We start from the raw sequence: 16,393 nt of genomic DNA, 5'->3' as shown, positions 1-16,393 counted from the left end.
TGCACTTAATGGTATCTTTGATATATGTATGACATGGTGTCTTTGATAGAATTAAATATAGCTAAATGTATTATTTCCTTTCTAATGTTTTCTGTTCTGTTTTTGGAATCTTTATCTACTATAAGTTATGAAGATTTTTCTATTTGAATTTTTGCTATGTTCATATACACAATCCTATTATCTGTGAATTGTGATAATTTTGTTTCTTCCTTTTTAATCCTTCTTCTTTTCTTTCCTAGCTGCACTGACTAATACCTTCAGTATTGTGATAAATAGCAGTGACACCCTTAATCTTACTTGTAATCTCAGAGGAAAACTGTCAACATTTACCATTAAGTTTGATGTTGGTGCTAGTGTTTTTGGTAATTAGCTTATTAGATTAAATGGATTCCCTTATAATCCTAGTTTGCTATGAATGTTTAATCACAATTGGATATAAAATTTTAGCAAATACATTTTCTCCTTTATTTTGTTCTTCTGGTATATTGCATTTACTTTGTTTGAAATACAGAGATATAATTCATATACCATACGGTTCAGTGGTTTTTAGTATAGTCACAAGATTGTACAACATCACAATGCTCTAATTCCAGTACATTTTCCACCACCCTAAAAAGAAACCCTGTACTTCGCCATATTTCCTTCTTCCCCTTGGCAACCACTAATCTACTTTCTGTCTATGGATTTGACTTCTCTGGACATTTTATATAAATAGAATCATACAATATGTGGCCGTTTGTGACTTGCTTCTTTCACTTGGCATGATGTTTTTAGGTTCATCCATGTTGTAGCATGGGTCAGGACTTCATTTCTTTTTACAGCTTAATAATATTTTGTTGTGTGGATATACCATTTATCTGTTTATCAGTTGAGGGACATTTTGGTTTCTATGTTTTGATTATTTTGAATAATGTTGCTATGAACATTCACTTACAAGTCGTTGTGCAGATAAAGGTTTTCATCAGATTCCTCTAGACTCATACTTACTAGTCATCATAGAAAAATGTGCTAGCAGCAGCAGCAGCAGCAGTTGTCCCAGGCAGCCTGACGTTTGTGGCCTTGGGATCTGGGACTACCTGTATCCTGAGTTTGCTTTATTTCCTCCATTGTATCATCCCTCAGTCCCATGCTTGGAGTACATCTCTAATAAGAGCTTATTAAATTTGGTTGACTTGCTGGGCAGATAGAAAGCTGGGGTAAAGATCACTGTTTTCTGGCCCTTTGTTTATTCTGTTTCCTTCTGGAATGCCCTTTTCCATTTCTGCCTGACCAACTCCTGTTTATTCTTCATGATTTCTTTCAGGTATTATCTTCTCCAGAAAGGTGATTTTTACCTACCTTTATCTATACCTGAACATGGATCATTGACCTATTTTGCAGATTGAAGACTTGATCTAAGAAGAAGAAAGTGACTTTTCTAGGGTCATAAAGTGAATTAATGGCAGAGATAATACTGGATCCACCCTCCACTGACTCCTAGTCCAGGAAAGATTTCTTTTAACTTCCTGACCTCAGTGTTCTCAGCTCTGAGATGGGGATAATCTATGCTGTCTGGTTCTTGGAGTTGTTGTAAGGAGCCAGTGAGGCAGTGACTGTGAAAAGGCTTTGTGAAGGGCTATACACATGTGAGTGTGATTGTTACTTCCAGTAAGGCATTCAGTGAGTGCCAGGTAGCTCTGTGACTAGGTGGCTTCTCCAGTTCTGTCCTGCTTTCCTGCCTCAGGTGTCCTGTTTCCTGCTGATGCTCTCCAGTCAGTGACTACTCAGCCTAAATTGCATGGCACGCAGGATAAATTCTGCCCACTAGGGTTCTTTTCCCCCCTGTACTTCCCTCCTCTCCTACTTCAGCCAAGCCCTTCTTTTCTTATACTCGTTCTGGTCTGTGTTAAACTGTTGTTTCAGTAAGTAGTTGCTTCCAGTCAAATCAGTCAGTAAGGATCAGAGGCTATCACAAAGGGTAAAAGACTTGATCGGGTGAACTGAGTCTTACCACCATATGCTCTGTGATACAGTGAGTCAGTTTACTTCTTAGGGCCTCTTACTTCAGGAAGTGGAATAACAGACTCTAAGGTTACTTCTTAATGTTTTGGGGGTGTTCTTGAATTAACCTATTCTGTGTTGGGTCCTCAATGGAAGATTTGGAAGTATAACAATCATAATTAGAAGCCATGATTATGGTCCTCAGGAAGCTTACATTTTAAGTAAAGGAGTAAGTCTTTAAAATAGCAAGGAATCATACAAGACAGGAAATGACTAAATGCATGGTGGTGTGGCAGACTCAGTGTCTTGGGAATTCACAGAGGGAGGAAAAGTCAGGAAGAAGTAAGTGGGACTTGGACCAGTCTTTAAAAGATGACTGAGAATTTGACAGGGAGATTGGGAGGAAGAGCATTCCAAAGTAAGGAGAAGAAAAAGAGCAAAAACTTGGAGGTGGGAATATGGGAGGTATATGCAAAGGTTATGGGACAAAAAGTGACCAGTGGAAGCCAACTTCAGCATTACTCTGTATGTTCATGTGTTAAATGATTTCATTTCCTTGGGGCTCTTTTCTATAGATTACTTATCCTCTAAGCCCCTCTCTTTTTGTGTCTCCATTACTGGAGTTTCTTTTGTATTTGACATTCTATGCCTATAATGGCATGTTATATACTATATTAATAACATAAATCAGAAATGATATGTAAAAATATAAGGTATAGAAGTATAAAATACAAATCCAAATAAAACATAAAAGGGGCGCCTGGGTGGCTCAGTCCGTTAAGCGTCCGACTTCTGCTCAGGTCATGATCTCACAGCTCGTAAGTTCGAGCCCCTCATCAGGCTCTGTGCTGACAGCTCAGAGCCTGGAGCCTGATTTGGATTCTATGTCTGCCTCTCTCTCTGCCCCTAACCCATTCGCATTCTGTCTCTGTCTCTCTCAAAAATAAACAAAAACATAAAAGTTGTTTTTCCCTACCATCTTTTAAATGACTAGATCAGGGGAAATTTAGGAACAATAAGCAGTTCCAAAGCCCTGCAACATGTCCCATGCATTCTAGCTATGAGTAAGACAGATGGACTTATGTCATAAATGACTGCTTTATTTGGGCCCTGCTAAACTCTTGGCCTTTCCTTTCTAAAAACAGCTGCTTCTTGAAGGGAAATTGCCAAGTGCTGAATAGCTTAAACTCTAGCAATTGGCATGTAGGCAAATAGTTCTTATTAAGACACTGAGGAAAGGAACTTTGGAATCAGACTTGGGTTCAAATCCCAGCTCTTACTAACTGTGAGCTTGAGCAAATTATTTAATGGTTTTTGTTTGTTTGTTTGTTTGTTTGTTTGTTTTTTGTTTCTTCATCTGTAAAATGACAATCATAATAATCTATCTCATAGGATTATAAGAATTCAGGAAAAGAATGTGTTAAGTTATGGTATCTTACACGTGGTAAGTTCTTATTTAATATTATTTCTTTTCCTTTTATACCAAAGTATATTTTCTTGACTCAACTTGAAATTCTTTAGGGAAGGTGAAAAATAGAATGTAAGGGGCCTCGGCTTTGAAGCCACACCTTTTGAATTGCAGTCACTTCAATAACTGTAGGCAAGTCTGTGCTTCAGTTAATCTATAAGTAAAATTAATTGCCTCTCAGGATTGTGGTAATTACATGAGATGATGTGAATGGAGTACCTACTAAAAACTGTAGGATGCCATGTCAAGAGGAATCCAGCTACAGAGTCTTGAGAGTATTCATCCCTCTGTTTTCATAGACTCATGGAATGTAGGAGCTAGAAGGGTCCTTAACAATCATCTCATCCATTCTCTTCATTTTCATATGGGAAAGCTGAGAATCTGGACTGTATGGTGTGTAGAGGCAAAACTGGCCTGAACTCTAGAACCTTCTTGTTCCTCCCACCACATTTTTCATCAGGATTTTCATTTCATCAGGGTTACCCAGTTATCCTGGCTGGGTCTGTGGAGACATTAGGACTTCAGAATTTCTTTGGGCCAGTGTACTGAGCTCCCACAGAGCAGGGTTTTCAAACAGGACTGATGATGGCTGGGTAACAAGGATTGTGAAAGTCAGGTCAGATCTTGTAAAAATGAAACATTTATTCCTGTCCTGGAAAGAATTTGCCTGTTTTAGGCAGATTTCCTTAGACTCCTTGCCAAGTTGAGTTAGGTATGTGGTTATTTGTTACTTTCTTCACTCGCTGTCTGTACACCTGTTTTGTGCCAGGCGTGTGCTAGCCATTGAAGATCCATAATGAATTGGACATGGCCCCTGCACTTGGGACTCAGTGTGGTTTTTCCCAAGAGAAACCCTTAAAATAGGCAATTACTATAATGGTGCTGTGGGAACAGAGCAAAGGGTGAAGGACTGCCCAACCTAGAGATCAGGGAGGACTTCAGAGAAAAGATGACCTTTAAGTTGAGACCTGAAAAGGATAAATAAAAGGCTGAGGTAGCAAGGGAAGGGAAAAGGAAAGGCAGGATTCATAGGCAAAGGGAGTAGCTTGAGAAAACGTGAAGAGGAGTAAAAGAACCCATTATGTTTGGTGACGTAACTGATTCAGTGTAGTTGGTGTAGAGTGTGTGAAACATAAGTAGCAGGAGGTTAAAAGAGGGTACAAGTTTGTAGATTGGAGCTTCTGAAACTTTTTTGTTTAATAGCATAGTTTTAAGTTCACAGCAAAATTTAGTGGAAGGTATCCAGATTTACTGTATACCTCCTGCCCTCACATATGTACAACCTTTCCCACAATTAGCATCTTGTACCAGGGTGGTGCATTTGTTTCAATTGATGCACTGACATCAACATATCATGTTCACCTTAGGTCTGTATTTTATGTTAGGGTTCATTCTTGGTGTTGTACACTCAATGGGTTTGGACAAATGAATAATGACATATATCCACCATGATAGTATCGTACAGAGTAGTTTCACTGCCCTAAAATTCCTCTGTGCTCTACTAATTTATCGCTTCTTCCCTCCTAACCCCTGACAACCACTGATTCTTATGCTGTTTCCATAGTTTCGCCTTTCCTAGAATGTCATATAATTGGAATAATACAGTTCATAGTCTTTTCAGGTTGATTTGTTTTCCTAGTAATATGTATTTAAGCTTCCTCATTGTCTTTTCATGGCTTAATAGCTCATTTCTTTTTAGTGCTAAATAATATCCCATTTCCTGGAGGAACCACAGTTTATTTATCCACTCACCTACTGAAAGATATCTTGGTTGCTTCTAAGTTTTGGCAGTTATGAATAAAGCTGCTATAAATATCCATGTGCAAGTTTTTATGTGAACATAAGTTTTCAGCTCATTTGGGTGAATAGCAAGGAGTGCAATTGCTGGATTGTATGGTAAGAGTGGGTTTAATTTTGTAAGAAACTGCCAACCTGTCTTCCAAAGTGACTTACCATTTTGGATTCCTGCCAGCAAGGAATAAACATTCTTTTTTTAAAAAATTGTTTAATGTTTATTTATTTTTGAGAGAGAGAGAGAGAGAGAGACAGAGTGTAGGCAGGGAAAGGGTGGAGAGAGAGGGAGACTCAGAATCTAAAGAAGGCTCCAGGCTCCAAGCTGTCAGCACAGAGCCTGACATGGGGCTCAAACTCATGAACCGTGAGGTCATGACCTGAGCCGAAGTCGGATGCTTAACTGACTGAGCCACCCAGGTTCCCCAAGGAATAAACATTCTTGTTGTTTCATAGCCTTGTCGGCATTTGATATTTTCAAGGTGTGTAGTGGTATTTCATTGTCATTTTAATTTGCAATTCCCTAATGACACATGATGTTGCACATCTTTCCCACCTGTATATCTTTTTTGGTAGTTACTTGTTCAGGTCTTTTGCCCATTTTATTAATCGGGTTGTTTGTCTTATTGTTGAGTTTTAAGAGTTCTTCATATATTTTGGATAACAGTCCTTTATCAGATAAGTCTTTTACAAATATTTTCTTTTATCTGTGGCTTGTCTTCTCATTCTCTTGATTCTCAAACTTTTATATGCACATGAATCGTTTCTGACCTCATTAAAATTCAGATTCTGATTCAGTAGGTCTGGGTTGGAGCTTGAGATCCTACATTCCCAGTAGTCTCCCAAGTTGTGCTGATGCTGCTTGGAATATCAAGACTATAGATCACCTTGGCTGCTGTCTGCATTGGAGGGGACCAGAATGCAGGTGACAGGTGACTTTTAGAATGATCCAGGCCATAGATAACAATGCCTGAAAGGGGGTGGTAACAATGAAAATGGAAAAGAGTGGATAAATTTGATTTCTGTATAGCAGAGGAAATCATTAGTAACCTGGGGACTGAATTTAAGAGAGATGGGGAGAAAGAGGAGAGATCACATAATCATGAGCAGCGGTAGTCTATAAGAGGCAGAGTGACAGAATAGGAGGGCCTTGTGGCTGGGAGTCTGAAGACCCCAGTTCTGGGTGCAGGTCTGCTTCTAACTTGTGACCTTGTGCAGGTTATTTAACCTCTTGGAACCTCTGTTTCTTCGTCTCTCAATAGGCACCTTAACCGCTGCCCTGCTCATCACACAGTTGTTTTCAGGTTCTGGTGAAATAATATATGTGAGCACTAGAGCATGATACAAATGAAGGTGATTATTGTAATTATTATGAAATGTAAATTTGTTATAAAGTGCTATAAGGTATACTGGTACTTTCTTTGCCCAGGAATGTTCAGTCTGGTAGTGAGGTTCAGACAAGTCAACTGGAAAGGTAATAGAACAAGTGGATCATATACATGCATGCAGCTCTCTTGAGCATTGGGGCCTTAACTGTGGATTTGGCCACCTGTTTTCATCTACAGCCTATACTTTAAAAAAATGATTTGTATTGTAGTGTAGTTGACACACATTACATTAGTTTCAGGTGTATAACATAGTGATTCAAGTTTACACATTATGCTATGTTCACAAGTGTAGGTACCATCTGTCACCATATGGTGCTATTATAGTACCATTAATTATATTCCTTATGCAGTGCCTTTTATTCCTGTGACTTATTCGTTCCATAGTTGGAAGCCTTATCTCCTACTCCCCTACACGCATGCTGCCCATCCCCGACCCCCCACCCCACAGGCAACTATCAGTTTGTTCTCTGTATTTATAGCTCTAATTCTGCTTTTTGTTTGTTGATTCATTTTTCTTAAAGATTCCACATATGAGTGAAAATCATATGATATTTGTCTTTCTCAGTCTGACTTATTTCACTTAGCATAATATCCTCTGGTCCATCCATGTTGTTGCAAATGGCACTATCATCCCTTTTTTTATAGCTGCATAATATTCCTGTGTGTGTGCGCGTATATAAACACACACACCTACAGCTTCTTTATCCATTTATCTATCAATGGACACTTAGGTTGCTTAGATACGTGCACATATAGGGGTGTGTGTATCTATTCAAATTAGTGTTTCTGTTTTCTTTGAGTAAATGCCCAGTAGTTCAATGACTAGATCATATGGTAGTTCTATTTTTAACTTTTTGAGGAACCCCATACTGTTTTCCACATTGCTGTACCAATTTACATTCCCACCAACAGTGCACAAGGTTTCCTTTTCCTCTACATCCCCACCAATACTTGTTATTTCTTGTCTTTTTGATTTTAGCCACTCTGTCAGGTGTCACATGATATCTCATTGTGGTTTTGATTGGCATTTCCCTGATGATGAGTGATGTTAAACATCTTTTCATGTTTCTTGGCCATCTGTATCTTCTTTGGAAAAATGACTATTTGTGTCCTCTGCCCATTTTTAAATCAGATTGGTGTGTGTGTGTGTGTGTGTGTGTGTGTGTGTGTGTGTGTGTGTGTGTGGCGTTATATAAGTACTTTTTTTAAAGTTTATATATTTTAAGAGAGAGTGCATGTGTGCACCTGCTTGTGTGCAAGTGGGGGAGGGGCACAGGGAGGGAGAGAGAGAGAGAGAGAAAGAGAGAGAGAATCCCAAGCAGACTATGCACTGTTAGCACAGACCCTGACGTGGAGCCCTATCTCATCATGATCTACGAGATCATGACCTGAGCTGAAATCCAGAGTTGAGCACTTAACTGACTGGGCCACCCAGGTGCCCCCTCACTTCTTTGCGTGTTTTGGATATTAACCCCTCATTGGATATATCATTTGCAAGTACCTTCTCCTATTCAGTAGGTTGCCTTTTTTGTTAATGGTTTTCTTTGCTGCACAAAAGCTTTTATTTTGATATAGTCCCAATAGTTTATTTTTGCTTTTGTTTTCCTTGCCTTTGGAGACAAGGGGAAGTGTTAGAAAAATGTTGCTACGGTCAACGTTGGAGAAATTATTGCCTGTGCTCTCTTCTAGGATTTTTATAGTTTCATCTCTTACATTTAGGTCTAATCCATTTTGAAATTATTTTTGTGTTTGGTGTTAGAAAGTGGTCCACTTTCATTCTTTTATATGTAGCTGTCCAGTTTTCCTAGCACCATTTATTGAATAAACTGTCTTTTCCCCATCCAAATTCTTGTCTCCTTTGTCATAGATTAATTGACTATTTAAGCATGGGTTTATTTCTGGGCTCTCTGTTCTGTTCCATTGATCTATGTGTCTATTTTTGTGCCAGCACCATGCTGTTTTGATTGCTATAATTCAGCCTATACTTTTAATCTGATCTCCAAGGGTAGGCTCAGACAAGCCTGGCATTCAGCCTTTGTCTGACCCTAGCCAAGTTCTTCAGTACTGCTCAGTGAATTTTTTTAGAGGTGAATTTTGGGCTTACAATGTTTTTGTTTGTTTGTTTCTGTTTTTTTGTTTTTGTTTTGTTTTTGTTTTTTTTTGTTGTTTGTTTGTTTTAGCTTTGCTGTCATGTAATCCTGGGCATTTCTAGGAGGGAAAATGTCTTGTCATGGAGCCAGGGACTTTGGGCCTTGACTGTGACTGTATGTAACATAATGTCTACAAGGAGAAAACTCTGGTGATTTCACTGAGAGATTGATAGTGGGGAAGACTGGAGACTTAGGGTTCCTGGGCTTTCTTTGCTGACTTGCCTTAAAGAGAGGATATTCTAATCTTGCCTCACAGGCCTATGAGCTTCCATGGCCAATTTATTTTTTTTTTTTAATTTTTTTTTTAACGTTTATTTATTTTTTTTGGGACAGAGAGAGACAGAGCATGAACGGGGGAGGGGCAGAGAGAGAGGGAGACACAGAATCAGAAACAGGGTCCAGGCTCTGAGCCATCAGCCCAGAGCCCGACGCGGGGCTCGAACTCACTGACCGCGAGATCGTGACCTGGCTGAAGTCGGACGCTTAACCGACTGCGCCACCCAGGCGCCCCTTCCATGGCCAATTTATAATGCTTTTAGGATAGACTTGTCACTGAAATTCAGGAATGATAAAGCAAATTATTAAAAATAAGTACTTATGTTTCCTTACCTATAAAATGAAGATGTTAATATCTGTTTCGTAGGGTTGTATGGAGTATTTGGTGACATATGATGCATATAAAATACTTAGCACATGCTTGGCACATGTTAAGAGCTCAATTAATAGTAGCTTTTGCAGTTAGCTTCTGAACCCAGTTCTCCCAGGTATGTGTACGGAGTTCCCTGGAAGTTTAGACCAGATGGCCTTCTCCTATGTCTTCTCCTTAGAACGTTGAAGGAGGAGGAGCCTTCGTTGAAGGGATAAGGAGGGTTTCTACAGCTCTTTAAAATTTGGGCTCTGTAGGTCCCCATCTAGGAAGAAAGATTATCTGGCTGAGCCTTGGAAGCTGTTTAAGCCTGTTTCAGTGGGATTACATTTGCAGATGGCTGCTGAAGTCTAGCCTGATACCAAGACCTTGAAACTCCTTTTAGTTGGAAGAGGGTTAGATTTACTAGAGCTTCTGTAACTAAGTACCACAAACTAAGCAGCTTAGACCGCAGAAATGGATTGTTTCAGTTCTGGAAACAAGAATTCTGAGATCAAGTTGTATGCAGGGTTGGTTCCTTTTGAAGGCTGTGAAGAAAAATCTGTTTCATGCCTCTCCCTTAGCTTCTGGTGGCTTGCTGGCAATCTTTGGTGTTTCTTGGCTTGAAACAGCATCACTCTGACTTCTCTGTTCATCTTCATATGGTATTCTCCTTGTGTGCATCTGTCTCCACATTTCTTATTTTTGTAAGGACACCAGTCTTATTGGCTTAGGGGTCCCCCCTACTCCAGTATGACCTATTGTAACCTAAACTAATTATATCTGCAATGCCCTATTTCTAAATAAGGTCACATTCTGAGGTACCTGGAATTGGGACATATGAATTTGGGGGTACATAATTCAACCCCTGACAAGGGTACTTTGCTTTAGCAATACAATTCTTTAACTATTGAAGCTTTTTCTGCCAGGTCAGCAGGACCTCTGTGAACATCTACTTTATGCAAGACGTTTGATGGGAGAAAGATGACTACATCTTTTTCTTTTAATGATCCGTTAAGGTCCTAGCCTAGGGATGCAGCACAGCATGGTGGTTTTGAGCTCAGGCTCTGGGCCAGACTGCCTGGGTTTGTGCCTGGATGCTGCCAACTACTAACCATGTGATCTTGAGCAAGTAACTTAATCTCTGTGCTTCAGTTTCTTTATCTGAAAAATAAGGATAGTACCTAACTTCTAGGGTTGCCATGAAGCTAAAGTGAATTCATACATGTAAAGAACTAAAACTGTTGCCTCGTAAGCACCTGATAAAATATTAGCGATTTATATTATTAAAATACCACCCAGACCTAAAATTCTGTAATTTAGGGAACCTTAAAGCAGTCCATAATCAAATACCAAACCAGTGGGATGTAGGTCATAGAAGCTCATAGAATGTAGGATGTCAGGGCTGGAAGGATCTTTAGATACCATCTGCCTTAGCTTTCTCTTTGGAGATGGAAAAACCAGTGTTCAGAAAAAGAAAGTTACTCACCCTAGATCAAATGGCTCATTAGATCTGAAGAACATTTGAAGAAAATTCTTTCTGTCCCTTTCTTACTTTAGTTCAACAAAAAAATAAGTCTTTAATCATGTTTTGAGCACCTACTCCAATCTAAATGTAGCATTTGGCTTGTCAATACATATGTGAAGTAGACGGTCCTTAGCCTTTAAAGGAGCCTACAGCTCAAAAAACAGTTAAGTAAGCAAAAAAAAAAAAAAAAAAAAAAAAAAAAAAAAGTAATAATGTCCTTGTTTTTTTATTTCCTTTTCTCTGTTTCTCTTGCAGCAAATAAAAAGAAGGAGAAGGAACGGCCAGAGATTTCTCTTCCTTCAGATTTTGAGCACACAATTCACGTTGGTTTTGATGCTGTCACAGGGGAGTTTACAGTAAGTCCTGGGTCACGGAAAGGCCTTTGATCTTTGAGAGTTCTGACTATGTACTATGGGGGTACATAATTCAACCCCTGACAAGGGTACTTTGCTTTAGCAATACAATTCCTTAACTATTGAAGCTTTTTCCGCCAGGTCAGCAGGACCTCTGTGAACATCTACTTTATGCAAGACGTTTGATGGGAGAAAGATGACTACATCTTTTTCTTTTAGCCTTTAAAGGAATTAAAGGCTACATTTAGACTTGAATTTACATATGACTATGTAGATTCATTTTTTACCCTAGTATTCCTGATGCCTCTGTCTTTGCCAGAGATCCTCATTACTATGTTCTTATATTCATGAGAGGGACATTTTCCTCATCTCTAAAATTTTATCAGAAAACGCTTTGAATCACCATTTCTTTTTAAAAAAAATTTTTTTTTCAACGTTTATTTATTTTTGGGACAGAGAGAGACAGAGCATGAACGGGGGAGGGGCAGAGAGAGAGGGAGACACAGAATCGGAAACAGGCTCCAGGCTCTGAGCCATCAGCCCAGAGCCCGACGCGGGGCTCGAACTCACGGACCGTGAGATCGTGACCTGGCTGAAGTCGGACGCCTAACCGACTGCGCCACCCAGGCGCCCCTGAATCACCATTTCTTAAGTAGACCTTAGTTAAGTGGCTCGTTGGCACTGATGATATAAAGACAAATCATACATGGTTCCTGTTCTGAAGGAGGAATAGCCTAGTGAAAGGGCAAACATCTCAAGAAATGACTAATCCAATGAGATAGGTATTATAAAAAAGGCTTATAGGGGCGCCTGGGTGGCGCAGTCGGTTAAGCGTCCGACTTCAGCCAGGTCACGATCTCGCGGTCCGGGAGTTCGAGACCCGCGTCGGGCTCTGGGCTGATGGCTCGGAGCCTGGAGCCTGTTTCCGATTCTGTGTCTCCCTCTCTCTCTCTGCCCCTCCCCCGTTCATGCTCTGTCTCTCTCTGTCCCCAAAATAAATAAACGTTGGAAAAAAAAAAAAAGGCTTATATAGAGCTCTGAGGGTATAGAGAGAAAGGAGTAACTAAACCCGTCTTTAACTGCCAGCAGGTATTAGAGTTAGCTTTGATTTTCCTTCAGGATCCCCTCTAACTATGCCTTCCTGACAACGTTGTATGTCTCTCTTATAGGGAATGCCAGAGCAGTGGGCTCGCTTGCTTCAAACATCAAATATCACTAAGTCAGAGCAGAAGAAAAACCCACAAGCTGTTCTGGATGTATTGGAATTTTATAACTCAAAGAAGACCTCCAACAGCCAGAAGTACATGAGCTTTACAGGTATAGGGATTGAATCCAGAATAGTCTAGGAAAAAAAAAAATGTTTTCACCTGGATGGAAAAGCTCCACATGCCTATTGGTATGGGGTGAGAGGAGAAAGTATTGGAAAGAGTGGAGACAATACTTTAACTAAGATGGACTTTTGGAATTTGAGAGCCAAAATGATGAGTTTTTGCATCAAACCTGAGTATTTTGAAACTGCACCTTCTTTATAAGTAGCATGGTATATGTATATATTGAGCCTCGAAATGGGAATAATAATTTCTGTCTCCAGAGAGTGTAATGAGGAATAAATGAGCTCACTGGTATGGAAGTTATTTATAGGTTGTAAACAGCACCATGGAAATGTAGCTATCATTATCATTATTAATTTTAATATCATTGTTATTTAATAACACATTTCATGTGTATCTTTTAAGTAGGCAAGCCCAATTTCTTCCTCAAGGAATTAATTTTTATCACTCAGATGTAAAATAGGCCAGTAATAATATATGTTCTTTAGATGTACCTCTCCGTAACAGACTGTGTCTTTCAGTGTTTTTAATGGCAGAATTGGGATTTGAATCCAGACCTCCTAATTCCTAGACGAGCACCTTTGGAGTTTACTATCTGCTTCTAGGAACTCTATCTGGAGCACCTCCTCCCATAGCAGGGACATTTTCCTTTTCCTGGATATGTTATTAGAAGGCCTACATTTCCGGAAACTTGCCTTTTATAGTAGCATCTTAGAATGTTAGAGCAAGATGTATCATCCGTATATACTACTTCCAGGTCCTCCTTGTTTTGCAGACACTAAAGCCAAGAAAGACCTTCCTAATATGGCTAAATTAATGGCAGAACTGGTCTCTTAACTCCAAGTCTGGTACTCTTTCCAGTGTTCATGCTGTCTCTTTCAAAGAGCAGTATTGTTGGGGAAGGTGAGAACCAGGATGAACTAGCTGATTTTGAAGGATGCTTTCCCCAGCAAGTGTCTGGCTTGTATCAAAGGGCACAGATGGTGAGGATGACAAACTGCAGCTTTGCCCATGCTGCCATGGTGGTACCCAGGAGAGGGTCATGTGTGTTCCCAGCAGTATTTCCTTCCTCACGTCTGGCTCTGTTGGCTCTGTCTCACTTCTCTCATTGAGGGACTGGGTCATTCCAAGGAGGAATTAGGGTTGAGGGGTGCTGGGTGGGAGAGTTTTCCAGTCAGAAGATTAGAGTTTATGTTTTAAGGTGTTTGTCATGAACCTCAGATTAGAAGCTGGCTTTGAAAGTCTTAGCAGCAGAGTCTTTGGAAGAATCTCTGTGTTTATGTGTACGTGTGTGTAGACGTGTACAAGTACCAGATATGTATATGGAAGCATAGCTCTGTGGGTTTGCATACGTTTAGAATTAAAGACCACTTAGGTATTCATGAATTAATATGTATATAGATACACACATTCAGGTAATTGTGTATATGTTCACCTTTGCGTGCATATATGAATAACAGTATATATATATATAGAATGTTTAGATATGTGTTCATACTTCTTCCGTGTATATAAATTTACACACACGTGTATATGTAAATGTGTGTGTGTGTGCACGCACATGCAAGTGCAGAATTTTTAGTTTTTTAGAAGTTGAAGACCAGGGCCATTTCTAGGCAATATTGTATATTTGGCACAGTTTTTTTTTTTTTTTTTTTTTTTTTAACTTTTATTCAGTATTGAGAGACAGAGCGTGAGTTGGGGGGGCGGGGCAGAGAGTGCAGGAGACACAGAATCTGAAGCAGGCTCCAGGCTCTGAGCTGTCAGCACAGAGCCCTATGCCGGGCTCAAACTCACGAATGGTGAGATCATAGCCTGAGCCAAAGTCGGCCGCTCAACCAACTGAGCCACCCAGGTGCCCTTAGCACAGTTTTTGTTTAATGTCATCTCTCTCCTTTACCTGTTTCCCTTCTTCTCATACTATTGATTCTGAGAGTGCTACTTTAACATGTATATGCTTGCACATGAATTATCTCACTGATTCTCATGATGGTCTTAGGGGCTTGGTATGGCAAGGACTATTATCCCCAGTTCACAGACTCAGGGAAATTAATTAGCCTCAGAAAAACTGAGTGATTTACTCAGGGTGAATCAAGTGCTATGTGATGGAATTATGTTTAGAGTATATCCTGAATTGATTTCTCCTGGGTATAGCTGGCTTTTCAGGGTTTAAGAATATATTGTCATAGCTTATAGGTTCATGGTTTGTCATAGGACCAAAGAAGCTGTACCTGACACTTTCTTATATGATGGAATTGGGATCTTGGACATTCTCTGGACTTGGTTTTTGGTGAGGAATATGTTGGGTTTGGTAGAATATTTCTCCTTAATTCCATTGGTGTTGAACTGGCTAAATCAGTTTCTTCTAAGGCCTGTAGGAATTAAAGAATAAACCAAACATAATATTTGGCTTTTAAACTTATTTTCTTGCTAAGATCTCCATTGAGTCTATGTTTCATATTTCATTAAATCTAAGATATCATTAATTCTAAACCTGCATCATTATTTTATATACCACTAAAGAGAAAAAAGTTGCCAATTAAACCATGAAATGCCTTTGATTATAGGACACATCTCTATTTCATAGATGTTAATGTAAAAAAATTACATTTTGGAATCATTGAACTCTGGTAATTGCCTCATTGAGGAAACTTGAATTTGTTCTTAGAAATAAGACCCTGCCTTAAATTAGACTTGACATGATTAACGCTTCTCTTTTCTTAAACTTTAGTTTTTCTCAGTTTTTCCCTATAGGGAATAGACATGCATGTAGAAGGATCTTTTCTAAAAGTTGAAGCCACAAACTGGTCATGATTTATCATGGATAGCTCAGGACATGAATTCTTTTCCATTTTCTTAGATTGCAGGAAATTTCCTTGACCATTGAGACCTGATGATGATATAGTTGATGATGTGGACACAGTTCTGACATAGTATTTAGAATTAGACCAGGATTCAAATCTTGACTCCCGTTTAACCTGTGTATACCCTGGGCAAATTACTTAACTTCTCTGAACCTCAGTTTCCAAATCTATAAAAGTAGACATAATAATAGTACTCAGAACTGTAGTGAGGATTAAAGGAGGTAATGTATCTAATGTGGTTTAGCCTGGTGTTGGGCCCATAGTACTAGTAATACCATTATTCTCTCAGCCTGGCAAGTGCTTCACTGGATAGGCTTCCTTAGCCCTCAAGAATGGATTAATTGTAGTTGTTTACTGACTGAGTCCCTTGTCTTTTTCCCTTTGCAGATAAATCAGCTGAAGATTATAATTCTTCTAACACTTTGGTAAGTCTTAATTTTCTTTATTCTGATATGGGCAGACCTGGTGGTTAGTGATCCAGACTGTGTGGTAGATGCAGAGCCTGGGCTGGAAAAAACTCATCTTGGCTACTGCCCCTCACCCCACCAGGCCTCATAGTTTTTACCTATACAGTAAAGGAACTGGACTTAATAAACTGTTAAGTATCCCTTCCAGATTTAATTTTTTAGTGTTCCAGAAATCCTAACCTTGGAACCAGAACTGGTTAGACTCAGTTTTTCATTTGTAGCTTTAAACCTTGGAGAGCCAAGTTGCCTTTCTGAGTTTCAGTTTTTTCATCAATCAAATGAGAATGATACACTTTGCCTTAGCTAGACGTGTCTTCAAATACCTGAATTTAGAAGAGAATTCCCTCTTTTTTGTTGGGATGGTCTACAAAACCAGGATTAGGACTAATTGTTGAAGGGAGCAGATTCTGTTCATTTAAAGTCATTCATTCTGTCCTCTGACATTGTA

At 39.4% G+C, this 16,393-nt stretch overlaps 1 protein-coding gene across 3 annotated transcripts in view; it reads left to right on the top strand.

Moving 5' to 3' along the window:
- PAK1 (p21 (RAC1) activated kinase 1) overlaps positions 1–16,393 on the top strand; it is a 159,899-nt gene that overhangs the window by 98,945 nt on the left and 44,561 nt on the right. For all 3 annotated transcript variants that reach the window (XM_040489452.1, XM_040489453.1, XM_040489451.1), the window contains exons 3-5: positions 11,186–11,286; positions 12,453–12,600; positions 15,866–15,903. In XM_040489452.1, the coding sequence (XP_040345386.1) occupies positions 11,186–11,286; positions 12,453–12,600; positions 15,866–15,903 (287 nt within the window). The remainder of the gene's footprint in view (positions 1–11,185; positions 11,287–12,452; positions 12,601–15,865; positions 15,904–16,393) is intronic.

The sequence above is a fragment of the Herpailurus yagouaroundi genome, unplaced genomic scaffold, assembly GCF_014898765.1.
Source record: "Herpailurus yagouaroundi ecotype Mexico unplaced genomic scaffold, PumYag 180, whole genome shotgun sequence".
In the NCBI taxonomy this organism is placed as follows: Eukaryota; Metazoa; Chordata; class Mammalia; order Carnivora; family Felidae; genus Herpailurus; species Herpailurus yagouaroundi.
This window is presented reverse-complemented; position numbering and strand designations above follow the sequence as displayed.